Raw genomic sequence first — 19,555 nt, 5'->3', positions numbered from 1 at the left:
CTGCGCGCGTCCTTTCTCAATGGTTGGCCGACGCAACGCAGCTTCGTCGATGGCTGTGTGCAACCGTCCATCCAGACGGCATCGCATGGTGACGATAGCAAGAGGGAAAGGGCGAGGGCGGCCAGGAGAGCGCCCCTGTATCGGCCGAAAGCAAGCACATCGGGAGGCCTGCCTCGACCAGGGAATTCCAGAAAGGCAGCGGCGGCGGCGGCGAGGGCGCGCACAGACGTCCTTCTTTGCCTGCCTCGCCTGGCCCAGGCGCACGCAGACGGGCGCAAACGCAGCCAGGCGGGCAGAGTCAGGCAGGGCCAATCGAGGGCGACCAGCGCAGCACAGGCGCAGTCGCAGGCGCAGGCGCAGCCCATCCCGCTCACAGGCCAGCAAGCCAGCCAGCCCCCCCGCCTGGCAGAGCGAGGCCGAAGAAGCAGGCAGGCAGGCAGGCAGGCGGCCAGGCCCAAGTCCCACCACCCAGCTCCAGCGCCTGCCTCGCCCTGCCCACTCTAGGTCTGCCTGCCGGGCAGCACGCGCGTGTCCAACACACGCAGCCCTTTGCCGCCCCCTTCGTCCTGCTCCTCCGCCTCCTCCTCGCCTCACCATCATACGACCCTCTGCCCCTCCTCGTGCTGCCGCCACGCCCCTCGAACCACCCAACTCTCTTTGCCCTTCGCTGTGAACGAGGAAACGACGGCCACCTTCGACTCGACCCTCCGTCTCGGACCGCTCCTTGTCTACACGCTCCGCCACTAGGACTTCTGGACGCTCCGACCTCAGCTCACCGGCAGACTAGACCGTCCATCGACCCCCACCTCACCACACCACCCCTCGGACCACACCTACCACAAGACAAGATGGCCGCCAATGGAATCGGCATCGCCAACTTGCCCAACCAGAGGCACAAGATTGTCGCCAAGGCTGGCGGCCACTTTACCCTGATGGTCGTCGGCGAGAGCGGCGTCGGAAAGACGACCCTCATCAACACCCTCTTCAGCACCGAGCTCGCCACCGGAAAGGACCACACAAAGCGCCACATCAAGCAGCTCGACAAGACCGTCGAGATCGACATCATCAAGGCCGAGCTCGAGGAGAAGCAGTTCAAGGTCAAGCTCACCGTCATCGACACGCCCGGCTTTGGCGACTACGTAAACAACCGCGACAGCTGGACCCCCATCGTCGACTTCATCGACGACCAGCACGAGCTCTACATGCGCCAGGAGCAGCAGCCCGAGCGAAAGGAGAAGACCGACCTCCGCGTCCACGCCTGCCTCTACTTTATCCGCCCCACCGGCCACACCCTCAAGCCCCTCGACATCGAGACCATGAAGCGCCTCGGCACCCGCGTCAACCTCATCCCCGTCATTGCAAAGGCCGACACCCTCACCCAGAACGACCTTGCCGTCTTCAAGCAGAGGGTGGGTTACGAGTGCAACCACGCGCAACCCAGCTCGACACGATTTTGGCGCCGCCACAGTTGCTGACCAGGCCGTGCTGTCGTCCTTCCCGTCCTCTCCCAAACCTACCTTCTCTTGTCGCCCCTTGATCGCTCACCGCACTGCAGATCCGCGAGGTCATCAACACACAGGGCATCACCATCTACAACCCTCCGATTGAGGCCGACGACGAGGCCAGCGCCGAGCACGCCAAGACCCTGATGGGCGCCATGCCCTTCTCCATCATTGGCAGCACCCAGGACGTCCAGACCGCCGACGGTCGCACCGTCAAGGGCCGCGACTACCTCTGGGGAGTCGCCGAAGGTGCGTTGCTCCCGTTTCGTTTCGTGGCCCGCCGCCGGCTCTGAAGCAAGGTGGAGCGATGAGTCGCGTCTCGGCATGCGCTGACCCTGTTCTATCCGTCTCCTGCGACCTTTCTCTGCCTTGCCTTCCGACGCTGCCCGCGCCTGGGTTCCTTCAGTCGAGAACGAGGAGCACTGCGACTTCAAGAAGCTGCGCTCGCTGCTCATCAGAACCCACATGCTCGACCTCATTTCGACGACCGAGGAGACGCACTACGAAAACTACCGCCAGGCGCAGATGGAGACGCGCAAGTTTGGCGAGCCCAAGGTCAAGAAGCTCGACAACCCCAAGTTCAAGGAGGAGGAGGAGCTGCTGAGGAAGCGGTTCACCGAGCAGGTCAAGCTCGAGGAGGCACGCTTCAGGCAATGGGAGCAGCACGTGAGTGACCGAGACTGCTCGACGGCCGATCCGAGCCGCAATGCTCGGGCCGACAAAATTGCGGCGGACGTTGGCTAACCATGCCGCCCTCCCTTTCATCCCTTGATTGCTCACCGCCGCCCGGTACAGCTCATCGCCGAGCGAGACCGGCTCAACAAGGATCTCGAGACGGCGCACGGCTCCATCAAAGGCCTCGAGGCAGAGCTGTGAGTACGGCAGCGAGCGCCGCTCCTGGCAGGATGCGAGTCCCTTTGTGCTGATGCCCCAGATCCGTGCTTTGGCTCCCATGCTTTTCCCCTGAACCACGCAACAGCGACGCCATGCAGAACGGATACGGCCGGGGCTCGCAGAGGCGATAGATGGCCAGCCAGCCTGAACGCCCATGATCCCGCTGCGACCAAGCCCAGCCCGAGGTCTGGGTTCGCGTGGTGGCCTGGTCCTGGTCGCCCTCTCCCGCGTGCTCTGTATTGCCTGCTTCCTCTTCCTTTCCTCTTCGGGAGCATGTATGTGTTGTGCGGTGTCGCGAGCGGACATTGCCTGGTCGGCGGGCGAGTCGCCGAATACCTTGGTTCCCTGTTTCTCGGCGTGTCCGTGGTGCCTCCAGCTTGCCTTTGGGATGTGGTTGGCCTCTGATGGAGCCACAGCAAGGCGATGCATGGGACAAGGGAGGTGGGCGTCGGCAGGCGCTCGCAATGATGGTGGTGACAATCAGGGCGCTTGGCATCGTCCGCTGCGGTGTCAGACGCTCGATTCGGACTCGGGACCAACGAGAGACCGGTGTGTGAGCGGCGGCGAAATGGCACCCTGCTCCTGGTGATACGCCTCACGACCGCCTATTGACGCACGAGGCGGTGTGATTCGGCAGCATGCTGGTAGGCGGGTTGCTTCGCCCGCTTAAGATCGCACCCTGCGCACGGGGAGGGAGAGTAGACGCTGACAAGAAGCCTGCGGTCGGTGTCGGCGACGGCGACGGCGAGGCCTGCGGGGATACGGTGTACGAGGCGAGTCGAGGCGGGGCAAAGGAGAAAATTGGCCGCCGCCGTACGTGTGCCTGCCGGGCGGATCGGAACAAAGCCCAGCTCCCTCTGGCTGGCTGGCTGGCTGGCTGGCTGGCTGGCTGGCTGTTTTTTGGCCGCGGCATCGTCAAGCCTCGAAGCAGCGGCCGGGGCAGGCCAGGTGGGCAGCGAGTCCGTCACCAGCAGCAGCGGCGGCGGCGGCGGCTCAAAGGCGCCCTAGGCTCCCCTGCTCTCCGCCCAGTTTGACGAAGCTCGAGTGGTAGGCAAGAAGCTAAGGGAGGCAGGCTCCCCGCTTTTCGGACGAGCAAAGGCTTGCCGGCCGGCCAGGACGTACGAAGGGGCAGGCAGACAGGCAGGCAGGCGGGCAGGCCTCACTCGGGTGCGCGTGAAATTGCGGGTTTGGCTGCCCCAGGGCCAAGAACAACCAAGCCCGGGCAGACGGGCAGGGCCAGGGCAGGCTAGGGGCCTTGAACGAGGAGCGCGCCAAGCTGGCTGGCTGGCTGGCTGGCGCATCGCCAGATGCAGGAATCCAGAGGGCCCTCGCCGCCGCCCTCTCAAACGTCACAGAGGGCAAGCTTGCAAGAAGCAAGGGGAGAAGAGAGAGAAAGTAAAGCCGGACAAGGCCAAGGTTGGGCCGGCCATCTAGGCGTGCTATGCTACCGGTACCAGGACGTACGACGACAGCGAGTGCGGGGCTGGCTGGGACGTACGGAGAGGGGAGTCAGCGCCATGCCATGCCCGCGTCCCACAGCAGCAGAGGAACCGGCCCGTCGATCGTGACCCTCAGGTGGCTCCGGCCGGTGTCGGTCCAGGAGCGAGGCCGGGCGGGCGCTTGAGCCGTCGTCACAGCACGGCCGCTCGCTCGCCTTGCTTGGCCCTTTCAAAAAGAAGACAGCCCGCGCTCGCTGGCGGCTGCCTGCCTGCACCTCTCTCGCCCGACCCCGCCCTGCCGGCTTCCCCGCTTCTTCTTCCGCCGTCGCCGTCGCCGTCGCCGTCGCCCTCGCTTTCCCCTTCGCATCCTCTCTGCTTCTCACCACCACCACCACCACCGCTCCTTCTTCGCTCGCCCGCGTTTCGTTCGTGTACATTCCCCTCCACTTGCCCGCCCGCCAGCCCGCATCTCCTCGACCCTGGCCTTTTCCCCCTGGCCCGACCCCAGCACCCGCATCGCATCGCCAACATGGCCGACGACCAGACAGCAGCCGGAATCAAGGACGAGGAGTTTGAGCAGAAGAAGCAGGCCACCTCCTCGGTCAAGTCGTTCCTCTCGGGTGGTTTCGGCGGTGTCTGCTCCGTTCTCGTCGGACACCCCTTCGACCTCACAAAGACCCGCCTGCAGACCGCTGCCGAGGGCACCTACACTGGCGGCCTCGATGTCGTCAAGAAGACCATCAAGGCGGACGGAATCCGAGGGTGAGTTAGCCACGGTCTGGCGGACATTCCTCGGGCCACGCTCGAAGACGACGGCGCCCGGCTGGATGGCACCTATCGTGCTCGGGTTCTGGCGCTCGATGAACTTGTCTGCCGGAAATTTGATGCTGACCACTTCTCGCCGCTTATTCGTACCTCTGCGCTTCCAGTCTCTACCGAGGAATGGGCCCGCCGCTGGTCGGAGTGACGCCCATCTTTGCGCTTTCGTTCTGGTCCTACGACATGGGCAAGAAGCTCGTCTACGCCGCCACCCCCGGTCGCACGGACCCCAAGCTCTCGCTCCCAGAGCTCGCATTTGCCGGCTTTTTCAGCTCCGTCCCCACGACGATGGTTGCTGGTCCCGCGGAACGTGTCAAGGTCCTCCTCCAGGTGAGTGTCTATCCGCCCTTTGCAGCTCGGGCGACCTGGGCCGGCAGATGAAAAGCATCGGGTGAGATTGGGCTCGCGCTGACACCTGGACTTCGCTCCTTTGGTCCTTCTGCTCTCCTCTGTATCGTTGCGCCGCAGCTCCAAGGTCAGGGGAACACCACTGGCCCCGTCTACAACGGCCCCGTTGATGTTGTCCGCCAGCTGTACAAGGAGGGCGGTCTCAAGTCGATTTTCCGTGGAACTGGTGCCACCCTGGCTCGTGACGGCCCTGGAAGCGCTGCGTGAGTACAGACACCCACCGAGCGGCTAGAGCCGAGGGAGAGCATGGTGCCTTCTTCCAGCTACTGACGCCGGAGAATCTCCTTCTTCCCTTTCCCCTCGTGTCTACAGCTACTTCTGCGCTTACGAGGGTGCCAAGCGCATGCTGACGCCCCCTGGCCAGGACGCCCAGGAGCTCAACCTGCTCAATGTCCTTACCGCCGGTGGTCTGGCCGGTATGGCCATGTGGGCGCTGGCCATCCCTCCGGATGTCATCAAGTCGCGATACCAGGGAGCCCCGCACGGCACCTACACCGGCTTTGTCGACTGCGCCAAGAAGACGGTCGCTAAGGACGGCGTCAAGGCGCTCTTCAAGGGCTTCGGACCGGCCATGGCTCGTGCCTTCCCCGCCAACGCCGCCACCTTCCTCGGCGTTGAGGTCTCGCTCTCGCTGATGAACAAGGCCTTCTAAGCGCTTGGCAGCCCTCTCGAAAAGCGCCAGTAGAAGAGACGGTCCTCGGTCGCTCTCGTCCCCTGGCCCTACCCACGGGCCGCCGCACATTCGCGCGCGCTGGCGGCTCTCCGTTCGCGGGACAGTTCCGCGGTGCTGTACATAAGCAGGCCTCGGCCCATCCTGGTGGCCACAGTCGTTGGCGGCTGACGGTCTAATCGGCGAGGTCGAGGCTTGGTGATACGAAATATAGATGACGACCACCGAGACCCAAGCTTGATCGCCCGGACGGGAACAGAGGCTGCGAAGACAGAGAGAGCGAGAGTGATGATGGTGAAGAGGTCGAGTGGGACCTCGGCACGGGCAGGCCAGGCCAGCCTGGAGCCCGATTCCAACCTAGCCAACATCGGGTCCTTGATTTCAAATGGATGGCCTGCCAAGCCGGAGGTTGGGCCCGAGCACTCGACCAAAGAGGTCCGTGAGCCATGCGGCCTGGCCAAGTTTTCTGGAGGAGGCCAAAGCGGGGCTGCCTCTCTCTCTCACCTATCCCTCCGCCCACATCCACCTCGCCCCCGACCTTCATCGATACCCTCTCCCTCTCCCTCACCTTCGCTCGCATCACCAGTCCCGTCCTCTTTGTTTGCAGGCTCACCCAGCCGCCGACGTCTGCATCGGTCCGCCCGTAGCCCGGCTAACAGCTCTCCGAACAGGCGCCTACCAAGTGGACCGCGGCGCCTCCATCTTCCACATCGGGCCACCATGGCCTCCGATAGGCTTCGGGTGCCCGACGAGAGCGGCGCATCGCCGTCCTCGTCGTCGACACTGCCGCCGCCGACCCTCTCGCTGCTACCGTCCAACGTCGCCTCGATCTTTCTCGCTCGCTTCGATGTGCGCAGCGGCAACCAGATCGACTTCCAGTGGCCCCCTCGGCCTGGTGCGGCTACGGGAAAGCTCGTCGATACGGACGATGGCATCGCGGCGGATACGGTGGGATGGGAGGGAGAAGCGGTGGATCTCACTGGTGTGGAGTGGAAGGTACTCCCCAGTGGCGGACATCTGATCGAGAGGGATACCATCTACTTTCAGCCGAGCACGCCACCGCCATCTGAGTCGTCACGCACCAGGCGGGGCCAGGTCGGCGTCGCCTGCTTTCGGAACATCAAGCTCGGTACAGCCGCTTCCGCCGCCACCTCGTCCGTCAGCGCGCCTGCGCCTGCGCCTGCGGGAAGCGGAGGCGTGGATCAGAGGGGCGCCCGGATGATCAGCGTCGGCCTCGTCCTCTCGTGCCTCTCGACCGAGGCCGCCATGAGCCCCACGGCGCAGCAGCTCGCCATCGTACCGCACCTCGACAACCTGGAGAAGCTGGCGGACCAGCTCGTGCAGCGGCCCGACCAGACTGAGCTCCTCAAGTCGTACTACGACGCCCATGCCGTCACGCGCAGCTCGCAGGGCAAGGACCAGCCGAATGCCGGCAACGGCGGCAGCTCAGAAACGTGGATGGCCGCATCGACGATGCGCCAGCTGAGGATACGACGCCGTCGCGACCCGAAGATGGTGAGCATGCCCCTTCGATGCTGGATGCAATGTGCCTTCACACGCCGAGAAGGAGTAACGCAGCTTACATTCCGCTCCGGCGCTCCGACTCGATACGGTCGCACAGCTCTATCACGACCCCACCTCGCACCTCCCCGCCATGTGCAGCGCGCTCGGCCCTCTGCTCCCGACGATCCTCAAGAAGCTCATGATCCGCGGCCACCGCCTCCTCATCTTCGCACCGGCCCCGCCGCTGCTGCAGGCGGCCTATATCGGGTACAACCTGGCCGACCTCGTCACCGAAGCCTCGCCCATGTCGCGCAAGGGCGGCAACCTCGTCTCTGTCCGGGTGCGCGGCCAGGTAGGCGTGCACGACATCATCGCCCTCGAAGAAGAGGAGAAGCAGAGGCGCACCACGGCGGTGGCGGGCGAGCACGCCGCAGCCAACGACGACGGAGGTGTTGACGAGGCCGGACGTGCTCAGGGCACGCCGAGCTGGGTCGCATGGAGTTCGGACAAGATCTTGCTCGAGAAGCCGCATCTCTTCGACAGCGTGCTCGACCTGTCGGCGCTAGCATCGCCCGCATCGGGCGGAAGGCTGGACGAGAACAGCCTCCTCAGCTCCAACGCATGCGCCAAGTTGCTGCGCGTCAGCCGCACGCCGGTCCAGACCGGCGGAGGTGCGCCCTCCTCCTCATCGGCCGCCGCGAGACCGCCGTTGCGCGAAAGGGTCGAGGCCAAGAAGCAGAGCTGGACGACGCGCGAGTTTGCTACATTCAACGAGCTCGATGCCCAGGCCGAGCGGCACGCTGACCGCCTCATCCTCCTCGGCGGACGCAAGAGGAGCGGCAGCGGCAGCACGTCCAAGGTCAAGAGGAAGGCGAGCAAGGGCAGCCTCCGACGGCGTCACGACGAGGATCGAGGCACCGCTGCTGCTGCTGCGTCGACGCTGACGCATCGAAAGACGCGACGGCTCGATGCCCAAGGCGACTACGGTGCTGGCGACGGCGGCGGTGGCGATGCGATGACGAGGTCCGAGTCGGCGCTGTCGCAGTGGCGCGGCGGGTGCGCCCGCTCGCCTCGCCGGACGCCCGGCGGCGTACTGAGCGCCATCCTGGCTTTTTTGCGCTACTGGCTCGCGGGCTGGTGGTTCCTCCCGACGCACTGGAGGTACGGCCTGCCCTCGTCGTACGTCCTCCCCCTCGGCATCCGTGGCGACGGCGGCGTGCGTTCCAGCATCATGATTCTGCCGATCAGCGACAGCGACGACGAGGATGCCGTCGACGTGGAGGACGATGACGAGGACGCAAGCAGCCAAGGCAGCGTCGATGGAGATGAGGATCGTCCTGACGACGGAGAGACGCAAGCGGCATCTCGTTCGAATGCAGAGGAGTCGCCTGGCAAAGGGACCGGCGAGCACCAAGAGCAAGACCTTGATGGCGACAGCAAGGCTGCTGCCGGTACCGCCCTCACCAGCTCCTCCACGGAATCGACCCTGTCGACGAAGACCGGCGAAGATGATAACGACGAGGAGGATGAGGACGACGACGAAGGTGACCTGGACCTCAACCTCATGGGCCCGCCCGACCCGCTTCTGGCCGCCGTCGGGGCGAGCGTCCCCTTCAACCATCATCACCACCACGGCGATGGGCGCAAGTCGCCCGGCCTTGGCAGGAGGCCGAGCAGCACCGGCGGTGCCATCGACGACGACGCCACCAGCGCGCACAGCAACGGGCGGGGGGCGGCAGCACCTTCGCGCCGCACCGTCGGCAGCGTCTCTAGCGGGCGCGGCTACGGGCGGCGGATGAGCTTCGACCGGTTCGGCAACCACATCCCGCTCTCTTCGTCGTCGATCCGGGGTGTCGACGACGACGTCGATGAGGCGGACGAGGAGATCGGCGTCGATGGCGGCCACGAGGACTGGAGCCTGCTCCTGTCCGACTCGCTCTGGACAGTGTGGGGCCGTTGGACGCGCGCCCTGGTGCAAGGGCTGGTCGAGATCCTCAGGGAGGAGCGCGACCAGGCGCTTGACGGCGCAGGATCCGGGGCGTCGGACGGCGAGGCCCAAGAGACGAGGCGGTTGCTTGAAGTCGATGGCGATGGCGGCGGCGGCGGCGGCGGCAGCGGTAGTGGCGCAGTCGTGCTGACGGTGCGGATCGGGACAAAGGAGATGGCGTCGCTTGGGCTGAGCGCGGGCAACGACGGCGACGTCGAGCTGGTGCAGTCGCTGGCGCTCCGGGTCCTCGACAAGCTGGACCGATCCAGCGAGCGGGGCGGTCGGCCGGCGTCGTCGCGGCACCAGCAGCAGCGGAGGGTGACTTGGAGGGTCGAGGTGGACAAGGTGTGGCCGATCCTGCGCTGGTTCTTGTAGCTGATCGACGGTGTGGCTTGCCGATGAGGGATGGTCCATGCCGTCGCAATCTGGGTCGTGGACAGCCATGCTACTGTCGATGCGTATCGTCTTGCTGCGTGGCGTGTACCGGCGCGACGTCAGGGCTCATCGACGTCCATGTCGCCTTCTCCTGCGCCCTTGCTCGCAACCTCGCCTGCGCTAGCCCGCAGCGATTCGCGCACCTGCTGCTGCACCGCATCCTGGACCAGCCTCCAGAGCCTCGCTCCGATCTCTCCGTCCTTAGCGAGGGCGCCTTTGAAGGCGTCGTCGAGGATCTGATCGTAGACGCCCTGCTTTTCGACGAAGCGGACCAGCTCGTCGACTTGGACGCGCGAGTCGCGGTAGACGAGACGCTGAAAGTCGGCCGTAACCTTGGACGTGAGCTGATCGGAGAGGGCGGTGCGGAGGGCGGTGGCGGATGTGGCGCTGTACTGCGCAAACAGGTCGGTGCGCAGCGTGGGCAGGTCGCTGGAGCGTAGCAGCGTACTGTGCAGCGTACTCGGCGAGGTGGTGAGCTTCGGCGCGGGAGGCGGCATGGGGGAGGCAGCGCCGCCGGTGGTGGTGGTGGTGCCGTCGGGGGTTGCTGATCCTGGATTGGGCGTGGGCGCAAGAGCAGGCTTGAGCGCAGACGTAGACGTAGCGTGTTCGGACTGCGGCGCGGCGAGGGCGGGCGGCCCCGACGTCGCAACTCCTGCGGACGAGAGCGTGGTCGCATCGGATGGCAGCACGGTCGCGACTGCCTCGCCGCTACCCACTGGTGATGTCAGCGGCGCCGCAGCGGCAGCATGAGCTTGGGATGCAGTCGAGGCAGGCCCTCCCTCTTTTGCAGCAGCGGCAAGTGGCGCGACAACGGGACCCGCATCGCCCCGTTCCTGCGCTGCAGGCTGCGTGGAGGTGTCGGCCGTCTCAGCAGCGAGGACTGCGGGCAACCCGGAGGTCTGTGGCGACGAGGTGACGGCATCGGCACCTGACATAGTGGCAGGCTAGCGGAGATGGAGGCGGAGGGGAGTGGTGGTTGGGAGGAAGTGAGGGGGAAGAGAAGAGGCTCCTGCTGGACCCTGACCGCACGGAGCAACCCAACGCGGGCGGGCGGGCAGGCAGGCAGGCAGGCAGGCAGGCAGGCAGGCAGGCAGGCAGGCAGGCAGGGCGCACGGTCGAGCACACGGATCGGGGCCACGCTGCGCGGACAGCAAGCAGACAGATCGGGTGCGAGATCCACGGGCATCTCGTCGTCTTTCTCAATCGAGCTCATCCCATTCGACATCGACAGAAGGTCTACAGACACCGACGGGCGCAAAGCGAGGTGGCAACCTGGATGAGATGCACGAGGGCAAGAGCAAGGTAAGGGAGCCGGGGACCAGGTCAGCCTCAGTCGACCTTTCTCTGCTGAGACGGGCCGGATACCGCCGCTACTGCTGCCACCTCAACGACGCCGGGGTCCTGGAGGAGGCGAGGGAGACCTCAGAAACCGATGTAGATATCACCAAATGAGCGCGCGACCCCTTGTCTGAGCGCCGGCGGGCGGAGCTCACTTTGTACACTGGAGCCCCGCCACGGCCGGAGAGCCGCGCGCGGTGTATTCTGTCCGCCCATCGGAGATGTATCTTCCTCGGTCTGCCCCCTGCCACCTGCGCCTTGACTCGTTCGCGGACCCCCTGTCGCCTGGGTAGGTGTGGGCGAGGGGCGATGAGGTGAAATAAGACGAGCGCGCAGTACATACCTCTGCAATCCGGTGGTGGTGGTGAGAAGACGGCGAGGTTGGGAAGGCAGGTCTGGCTGGTTTTCTTCGCGCTCGGGTCTTGATCCCCTTCTCGACGGATTTTCTCTGTTTGAAATAGGCTGCGGCCAGGCTTGTCTCGGGCGAAAGAGACACGGCGGCGGGCACGGCTCCACAACGACCCAGCTCCTGCCTGCCTGCCGCCTCGACCCTTAGCACACGTACATTCTTCCTGGTCCTCCTGGTCCTGCACCTCATCCTCGCCCATCGACGTCCTAGCAAAGATGGCAGCGACTACCCCGGCCACCTCGCCCGCCTCGCTGCGGTCCCTCTACCGCACCCTCTCTCGTTCGATCCGCCGCTCGGTACGTCCCGCGCCGCGCCCGCCGTCTTTGCCACCTGGCGCATGATCTCGTTGCTGATCCCCATCCCTCCTCTCGTCTTCGGCTCGCACATTCGCTCACTTGCAGTCCGCAGCATCGACATTCGCGACCGGATCCAAGCGCACCGTCTCGCCGCTGCAGCACTACATTCGGGACGTGCTAACGAGCACCGAGGCCGGTCCTTCCACATCCACCCTCCCCTTTGGCGGTCCCTCGTCCTCGGGCAGCAGCGGCAGCGGCGACATCGACGTGCGTCAGCGGACACTGGCAAACCTCGCTTCGTTCCTGCACAACAAGACGCGATACCTCGACCTGCTGGAGCGCTACAACCCATCGCACGGCATGAGCGAAGAGGAGCGCGTGCGTCTCACGGCCCGCCGTGTCGGCCTCGACGTCCCCATCACCCACAACCCCCTCGCCGCCGCATCCTCGTCGACCGCGACGACAGCGGGCGGCGATATGGCGGCGGACCACGAGGGCGCAAAGATCCTCTCGACAAACGAGAGCCTCTTTCGACAGGGCGCCCAACTCGCCGCCGGCGAGACGGACGCACAGAAAAAGAGGAGAGAGGATCTCTACAGCGGCAAGGGCGATGGCCTCAATCGCGGTGGGCCCCTCGCGCCGCCCGGCAGCGCGCCGTTTGCAAAGGACGACTAGAGACCCATTTCCCTGCCCACGCCGCTCGTGTTGGTATCCATCAGGGCCTCGAGCGAGTGTCTTTGAATCAAGAGCCGGTTCGGCGGTCGCCGTAGTGTTACATTTGTAGCGTACAGGGGAATAAGCAAGTCCAGTGAGCTGGGACGGAAGAGGAACGGTCGAGAGGGGACGAAAGGCAAGGCGGGAGAAAGAGCTGAAGCGGCGCTGACCTCGGAAGAGTGAGGGGGTGATGTCTCTCACTAGGCCGGATAGTGGAGGCCTGTGCGCTGCGACGGCGGGGGCGCCAGTCCGAGCTGGTTGCTGTGCGCTTGCCCCGGATGATGCTGCTGCTGCTGCGGGTGCAAGTGGGGATACTGTTGCGGCTGCCTCTGCTGCTGCTGTGGCTGTGGCTGCTGCTGCTGCTGCGGTGGCGGCTGCTGCTGCTGTTGCTGTTGCATCGACCCCTGCTGCTGCGGCTGCTGGTTCGGGTCGCCGCCAGCTATCCCGTGGGGGTCGAGAACCGATGCGAGCGCCTCGACGTACGAGTTGGTGAAGTTGGCCCACGACAGCGGGTCCTCGGAGTTGAGCGGCATCGAGCCCCAGTACGAGGCGTCGTGGAAGCGCAGCATCGCGTCCGTGTCGAGGTTCGGGTTGCCGCCCGCGAACCCGCCCGCCGTCGGGAAGCCGTTGTCGACCCCGGACGACGTCTGCGAGAGGCCGCCGCTGAACAGACCGGGCGCCTGCAGGACAGGCGCGCTCGCCGGATTGGCCGACAGGTCGGCCGCCATGCCCAAGTTGCTACCCCCGCCGCCGGCTCCGCCGTTGCCGCTGCCAGCAGCCACGCCGGCAAAGCCGCGCGAGGCATCGAACGGCGTGGCGTCCAATGACGGCGCCCAGACGTACGATGGATTGGACAAGGAGGCCATCGTCGCCTGGATCTGCATGGGATCCTGCTGCGCCATGTTCTGGGCCGACCCCGCCGACAAGAGACCCACGGAGCCTTGCCCGCCCGTGGCGGCGGGGGCAGAGCCGATGCCGTTGCCGTTGGCGTTGCCGACATCGCCCAGGAAGGTCGGCGTCTCCTCGCCAGAGGCCGGGCCAGACCCAAACAGGCTGTTGCGCGATCGCGAAAAGTCCATCGGAGCGCCGAGCGGTCCCGGCACGCTGTCGAACAGATTCATGGCAACGCTCAGCGAGGATCTGCCTCGGCGCTCGAGAGGAGGCGGCTGCAGCGCGGACGCTTGCCACATCTGTTGCTGCTGCAATGGAGGCTGCTGTTGCTGATGCTGGACCGGTTGCTGCTGCTGCTGCTGCTGCTGCTGCGATGGTGGGGCTGCAGCGCTGGACGGCAGGCTCGCCCCGTTGAAACCGTTACTCGGTGGCTTCCGCCACATTGCGTCGCTGCCGCCGACGACACCTCCACTGCTGTCGGCACCGACGCCGCCAAAGTCGCCACTGCCAATCGGGCGGATTACCGTGGGAGGCTGAATCATCAATCCCTGAGGCCGGGAGTCGATCCCGGTGCCGTCGACATCGGCGTCGATGCCGTGCGCAAGCCGCTTGAGGATGTCGAGGTGCAGCGAGGCCGATCGCCACGTACCCGAGATCGACGGCAGGGCGCCCATCAGCACCCTGAGCCTGCGCTTGGCCTCGCTGGCGACGGCAGCGTCCATCGAGGTGGTGTTGGCGATCTCGATGGTGCACGACGTGAAGATGGCGTACACGAACGTCTGGGACAGCTTGCGGAGGCCAAAGTTCTTGCCGTACGTCTCGATGATCCGGCAGATCCGGCCCACTTCTTGCCAGCAGACCTGGTGCGACGACGGCATACCTTCGCTCTTGGGCACCTTGAGGATGTGAGGCCGGTGCAGGATCAGCTTGTTGACCGAGAGCCACAGGTTGAGGCACAGCCGGTTGGGCAGGCAGTTTTGCGGCTCCTCGATCTGCAGGTCGGGTCCGAGGTTGTTCTGGAGCTCCTCGAGCTGCAGATGGAGCCCGAGCAGCTTCGCCTCCCAGCCCTCTTCGCGCTCCTTGGGCGGCAGCTTGTCGCGCACCGAGTTGTACAGCCCGAGGATGCGCTCCGAGATCTGCGCCAGGCGGATCACGGCGAGGAAGTGGCTCATGGCGCGGTGAGGCGTCTTGAGCAGCAGCGGCCGCGCCTCGTCGCGCACCAGCGAGGCCCCTCCGGCCACCTCAGCCCAGATCTCGTGCTCGTCGGGCTCGTCGCGATTGGGAAAGGGGCAGTCGACCTCGTGGTCGCGCAGGTTGGCCGGCTTGCCCAGGCTGGCCCCAGACGCCTTGTCGAGGATGTAGCTCATCCAGAACGCCCGGCGACGTTCCTGCTCCTCGGCATGGCTGAAGCTGATGCCGAGCGTGGTGGAAAAGTCGCAGTGGCGGTGGAGCCCGAGGTCGATGGCCATGCGGCACGCCATGTGCTGGTACATGGCCGCCTGTGTCGGGTGGCCGATGCCCTGCTCGCGCAGCGACATGATGAGCTGCGACTGGACCGCCTCGAGGCTGGGCTCGTTGCACGACTTGAGCAGGTAGTACTTGGCCCGCACGAGAAAGATGGAGCTCAGCTCGACGGTCGTGACGGGCCGCGTGGTTCCGTCGAGGTAGGTCAGCGTGTGGCCCGGGACGCCGGCCAGCTTGACCTCGTCCAGGTCGGATTGCGTCTTGGCCGTGTCGACGGGTGCGCTGTCGTCCGAGTCCGAGACGTTGCCGTCGAACCAGCCGCGCGAGGCGAGCGCGGCGACCGTGTTGTACAGCAAAGGTCGCTTCTCCTCGTCGATGACGTCGTACTGGCCGATGAGGGGCAGCGCGGGCTTGTACAGCAGGGGCCACGACGTCTGGAGGATGCCCCAGACGATGGTGAAAACCCTCTCGACGACGGGCCGCGGTACGACGGGCTTGGTCAGGCTGATGCCACCCCGGCATGGCAGGCGCTGTGCGTCGTCGGGCGAGTCCCACAGCAACGGCTCGAGATCAATCTCGGATGGCGCTTCAGGTGCTGCTCCAGAGGCTTCCGCCATGCTGGCCAGGCCTCGATCGAGGTGAAGCCTCAGCCGAGTGTTCGACATCCTCTCTGGACCACTCATGGTTTGGCTCATCGCCGGAGCCGAGCCGAGATGGCGTTCCGGCTCGCTCGGCCCTGCTCCCTGCGAGCGAGGCACTTCCCTCTGCGCGGTCGGTGGGGACGTGGTGTCGGAGAGTCGACGATCCTGATACATGCGCTCAGATGAGGCGCCCCAGTGCGGCGAGCGGAACGAGCGCGTCATCTCGCGAGCGTAGTCGGCTCGGCTCTCGCGATCCAGCGAGGGCTGCCCGGATACGCTGCCGTCGTGGCTCGGCGGCGTGAAGAAGAGGGGAGGGAGCCTCCGGTCGCCACTCTGCGCTCGCAAGATGCCCAGCCCGCTGGTTGTGCCATGGAAGATGGTCTCTGGTGGTCTTCTGGCCTCTGCCGTCGAGGTACTCTGAGGGCTTGAGGCAGAGTCGCCTCCGATGCTCGAGGTGCTGAAGCTGCCCCTGCTGGCGGCCGCAAAGCCGTCGATCGAGCCCTCATACCGCCCGCGATCCGAGTCCATGCCGAACCGTTGGCTGGATTGCGAGCCTGTCGACAACGGCGGCCGGACTTCTCGTCCAGATGGGATCGTGGCATAGGGCTGATAGGCCGTCCCGGCGCCATCGCGATACGGGCCCGTCGGGGCGTAGCGGGGGTCGACTGGCGCCGATGCAGGTAGCTGCGAGAACTGCCAAGGCGTGGTGCCGTGGGCTTCGAGCGCCTCTGCGTTCTGTCTGGCTTGATTCCTGGCCGAGGTCTGCGCCTCGAGCTGGGCTGCACGCCTTGCCGCAGCCTTGGTGCCGCCGCGAGTCGAGCCTTTCGGCGGGCCCCTGCGGGATGGGAGCAGAGCACACGTGAAAGGGCAAGATAGAAGCGAGGCGCAGGAAGGATATCAGCATGCCTGTGACTGAGCGCCGAGAGGGAATAAGGATGTCCACGACGCGGGCGTCGTCGGATGGACGATCCACATGCTCACCTCTTCTTTGGCTGACCGTATTCGCATGTCTCGCCGCTCTTGATGCAGGTCGTGCACGGCTTCAGACCGTCGCACTGTGACGAGGGAGCAGAGCCATGGCAGGCGGGCGGAACAAATGATAATGAGACGATGCGGCCTCGGATGGTAGGATGCAGGAGCGGCCCTCGCAGTCGCTCACCTTGACACGCTTGACACCACAGGAGCGACATGCCTGCTGGATGCGCTTGCGCTTGCGGCTGTCTTCGTCGTCCTTTTTTTCGCCGCTCGTGTGGCCGGCGGCGTGGTCGGACGAAGAGGCGATGGAGAAGGTGGCTTGCCCGGGCAGCGCGGACGCTGAGCTCGGGGCCGCCGACATGGGGCGAGGCGGGGAGCGCCGGGACCCCTCTGAAGTGGGTCAGGGGCTCGGTGTGATGGATTGCCAGGTGCAAGCCGTGTCGATGAATGTTCAGTGCGGCCGTGGCGGGTCGTGTGAGATGATTGGCCGTGGGTCGGACGGTCTCGGATCCGTAGGCTCGAGGAGAGAGGATATCCTCCAGACTGATAGCCAGATACACGGCGGGAAGAGGCAGTCTAGAGGCGCGAGACACGATAGAGCTGGAGGCTATCCGTGGAAGCTTTAGGTGGCCTTTAGGCGCGGTGGGCGACGAAGAAGGTGAAAGGCGGAAGGAGGTGGGCAAGGGCGAAGAAGGAGAGTGAGGTAGTAGTGGGCGTGACTCGAGCACAAGCTGTCGTCCTGGCCGTGCGGCGAGGGGAGCCGGCTGCGAGGTGCCAAACGAAGAGCAGAATCCAAGGACGAAAGCGGTGGCGGTGTGAGATCCGACGATCCGACCAGGGTGGGGCCAGTGTGGGTGTGAATAGGTTGCCAGTGACGTCTGTGGGTGGGCGATTCGACAGTATGGACGAGAGTGAGGGATGACGACTCCGGCGGGCCAGGAAGAGCAAAGATCCTTGGAAGGTTGATGAAAGATGATGGAAGTGGAGGCGATGGTGTCGTCGAGCAAGGAGCCAGAGAATAGAGGGGGAGAACCGGAGAAGAGGAGAAGAAAGGACGCGAGGTGGCAAGAAGAGGCTGGCCGGGATGAAACGGCAAGATAAGGGTCGGAAGAGCGATAGGTGGTGAGGACGAGGCAAAGGGGACCACCGCCAAGGGCCGCGACGATGGGAAGGAAGGAAGGAAGGGAAGCAGGCCAGAAGCAGGCCTAACCGGAGGCGGTGCGGGCCAAAAGGAGAGCGAGGAGCCAGGCGGGTTGGCAGGCAGGCAGGCAGGAAAGCAGGCAGGCAGGCAGGCAGGAAGGCAGGCCAGCCAGGGTCAGGCAGACGGGCGGCTGCTGGGCTCCCCTCGGCCTGCCCGCCCCCCTCAGCTGGCCGTGCATATACGCATGGTTCCATGACGGCGGCAGCAGCGGATGCCAGGCCAGGCTCAGCGGGTGGCCAAAGGCGGCTTTTGGCCATCCAAGCCGCCCCCCCGCTCGCTGGGCAGTCGGGCTACACACAGCCCCCTCGTCGTCGTCGTCCTCTACGCTCGCCACCTGCTGCTTGCTTTCCGTTAGATTGCCTGCTCTCTGATCCAGCTAAAGCTACCGGGGGCCTTGCTGGATCTGATCGATGCCGCACCCATCTTTCTCTCCCGGATCTCTTTCTTTTGGCATGCCGCACAGCTGGCCTGTGAAACACCATACTGCAGCCGTACGCTCGCACGGCCATTGCTGGACAACTGTGGGCAGGTGAGGCCAGGCAGCAAAGCCGCTGGACCTCATCGGTCGGGTGGATGGGGGGCGATGCGCCTGACTGGCCTTCTTGCTTGCGTCTCTATCTGCGACAGGCAGGCAGGCAGGTAGCGATGATGGTGTCACCGGCACCTGTGCGTGGGCACCGACCGACCGAACGAACGAACGAATCCTGGTGCTTTACGTAGCTGCCTCTCTCATGGCCCTGACCCTGGCTCTGGCTGCCCTGTCCCCCTACCCCTACCACGGCACGGCACAGCACGGCAAGGCACGGTGCGGGACGGTACCGTAACCTGCCATCGTCGCCTCCGGCTTCGGCTGCAGATTGCCAGGGGGTCCGGCCCGTCGTGTCGATGGCCATGGGCCGCAGCCCGTTGCCGCCCGCCGCACCCTCGTCCATCGCAACGCTGTCGACGTCGCTCGATTGCGCGACCGAGGGCGAGGGCCAGAGCGCGAGGGCCTGGGCGGGTCCCCGACCCTTCCAGGGCACGCATCGGGATCGAGGCAGCAGAGCCTTGGTTTCATGGCCCGCTCCATCCTCCGACCCGCGTCGTCGCTCCAGCCTGCGTGCCATCCAACGGTACAAGTGACCCTTGCCCACCCGCCGGCGGCATCGCTCCCAGCTGCAGCGACCACGGGCGAAGCAAGGATAGAGATGTATGTATCCATCCCGGCCTCGCTGCCTGCGCTTTCGCCATTTGGGTATGTGATTGGGGCGTCGACGATGGCTTGTCGCTCCTCCATTCTTCTCGCCCCCATCCGAACATGCCGAATAGATCCGACGACGGCGGTTAAAGCACCCCAGAGTCCGTGCTCGCCTCGTCACCGTCGGCCACAATTCGAAGACGAGGTTTGTTTCACCACCGCCACCCATCTCGACTGAGCGCGCGCCTTCTGGCCTGCCCCTTGACCGATACATACCACTCTCTGACAACCAGGCGAGGGTCAGGTCGCACATTGACCCATACATCTGCTGCTGCAGCTAGGGCACAGATTCCATTGCATCGGGCAGTCTACGCCTGTGTATGGGCATGTTCGTTCGCATGACAATACGGCCTTTCCAGTATATTGTCGGCGCCACCTCGCCGCAAAGTTCATGTGAACCCATCGACAAGAAAGCAAGCAGGCAGGCAGGAAGGGAGGGAGGAAGGACAATGAGTGGGATCCTCGAGGGGTGGTTCTGCCGCCCCGAGACCATCGACACCGACCGGGCAGATGAGGCGGGTCGGGTGCTCTCATCGGGATTCCTATTCCTTGGTTGGTTCGGTCGGTGTCGGAAGGCAAGCTGTCGACCCAAGCAGAGGCAGGCACACGCAGGCAAGACCATACATGGAAACCATATGCAAGCAAGCTGAGGGCCAAGCAAAGAGCAGCTGATTGCGGTGCATCCCTGCCTATGTAGCCTGCCTGTACCTGGCCGCCTGTGTTATGCATTGA

General features: G+C 65.2%; 6 protein-coding genes across 6 annotated transcripts; 4 read left to right on the top strand and 2 right to left on the bottom strand.

Moving 5' to 3' along the window:
* Positions 1-848: 848 nt before the first annotated feature.
* On the top strand, positions 849-2,527 carry PFL1_02532 (uncharacterized protein; the record flags this gene model as incomplete). The annotated part of the gene is made up of 5 exons (XM_007880049.1): positions 849-1,409; positions 1,556-1,751; positions 1,909-2,168; positions 2,298-2,374; positions 2,482-2,527. The coding sequence occupies 5 exons, from the start codon at positions 849-851 to the stop codon at positions 2,525-2,527; spliced, it is 1,140 nt and encodes a 379-aa protein (XP_007878240.1).
* A 1,837-nt stretch (positions 2,528-4,364) lies between these two features.
* Positions 4,365-5,714, top strand: PFL1_02531 (uncharacterized protein; the record flags this gene model as incomplete). Its single annotated transcript, XM_007880048.1, has 4 exons — positions 4,365-4,597; positions 4,765-4,984; positions 5,123-5,265; positions 5,375-5,714. 4 exons carry the CDS (start codon positions 4,365-4,367, stop codon positions 5,712-5,714), a joined length of 936 nt encoding a protein of 311 aa, XP_007878239.1.
* Positions 5,715-6,452: 738 nt separating this feature from the next.
* On the top strand, positions 6,453-9,597 carry PFL1_02530 (uncharacterized protein; the record flags this gene model as incomplete). The annotated part of the gene is made up of 2 exons (XM_007880047.1): positions 6,453-7,247; positions 7,354-9,597. The coding sequence occupies 2 exons, from the start codon at positions 6,453-6,455 to the stop codon at positions 9,595-9,597; spliced, it is 3,039 nt and encodes a 1,012-aa protein (XP_007878238.1).
* A 119-nt stretch (positions 9,598-9,716) lies between these two features.
* On the bottom strand, positions 9,717-10,592 carry PFL1_02529 (uncharacterized protein; the record flags this gene model as incomplete). Its single annotated transcript, XM_007880046.1, has 2 exons — positions 9,717-10,268; positions 10,374-10,592. The coding sequence occupies 2 exons, from the start codon at positions 10,590-10,592 to the stop codon at positions 9,717-9,719; spliced, it is 771 nt and encodes a 256-aa protein (XP_007878237.1).
* Positions 10,593-11,619: 1,027 nt separating this feature from the next.
* Positions 11,620-12,375, top strand: PFL1_02528 (uncharacterized protein; the record flags this gene model as incomplete). Its single annotated transcript, XM_007880045.1, has 2 exons — positions 11,620-11,700; positions 11,806-12,375. 2 exons carry the CDS (start codon positions 11,620-11,622, stop codon positions 12,373-12,375), a joined length of 651 nt encoding a protein of 216 aa, XP_007878236.1.
* A 239-nt stretch (positions 12,376-12,614) lies between these two features.
* On the bottom strand, positions 12,615-16,746 carry PFL1_02527 (uncharacterized protein; the record flags this gene model as incomplete). The annotated part of the gene is made up of 3 exons (XM_007880044.1): positions 12,615-16,245; positions 16,392-16,465; positions 16,570-16,746. The coding sequence occupies 3 exons, from the start codon at positions 16,744-16,746 to the stop codon at positions 12,615-12,617; spliced, it is 3,882 nt and encodes a 1,293-aa protein (XP_007878235.1).
* Between the last annotated feature and the right edge of the window lie 2,809 nt (positions 16,747-19,555).

Source organism: Pseudozyma flocculosa (genome assembly GCF_000417875.1).
Source record: "Pseudozyma flocculosa PF-1 unplaced genomic scaffold scaffold00007, whole genome shotgun sequence".
In the NCBI taxonomy this organism is placed as follows: Eukaryota; Fungi; Basidiomycota; class Ustilaginomycetes; order Ustilaginales; family Ustilaginaceae; genus Pseudozyma; species Pseudozyma flocculosa.
Note: the sequence above shows the minus strand (reverse complement) of the source record. Positions and strands in the feature narration are given on the sequence as shown.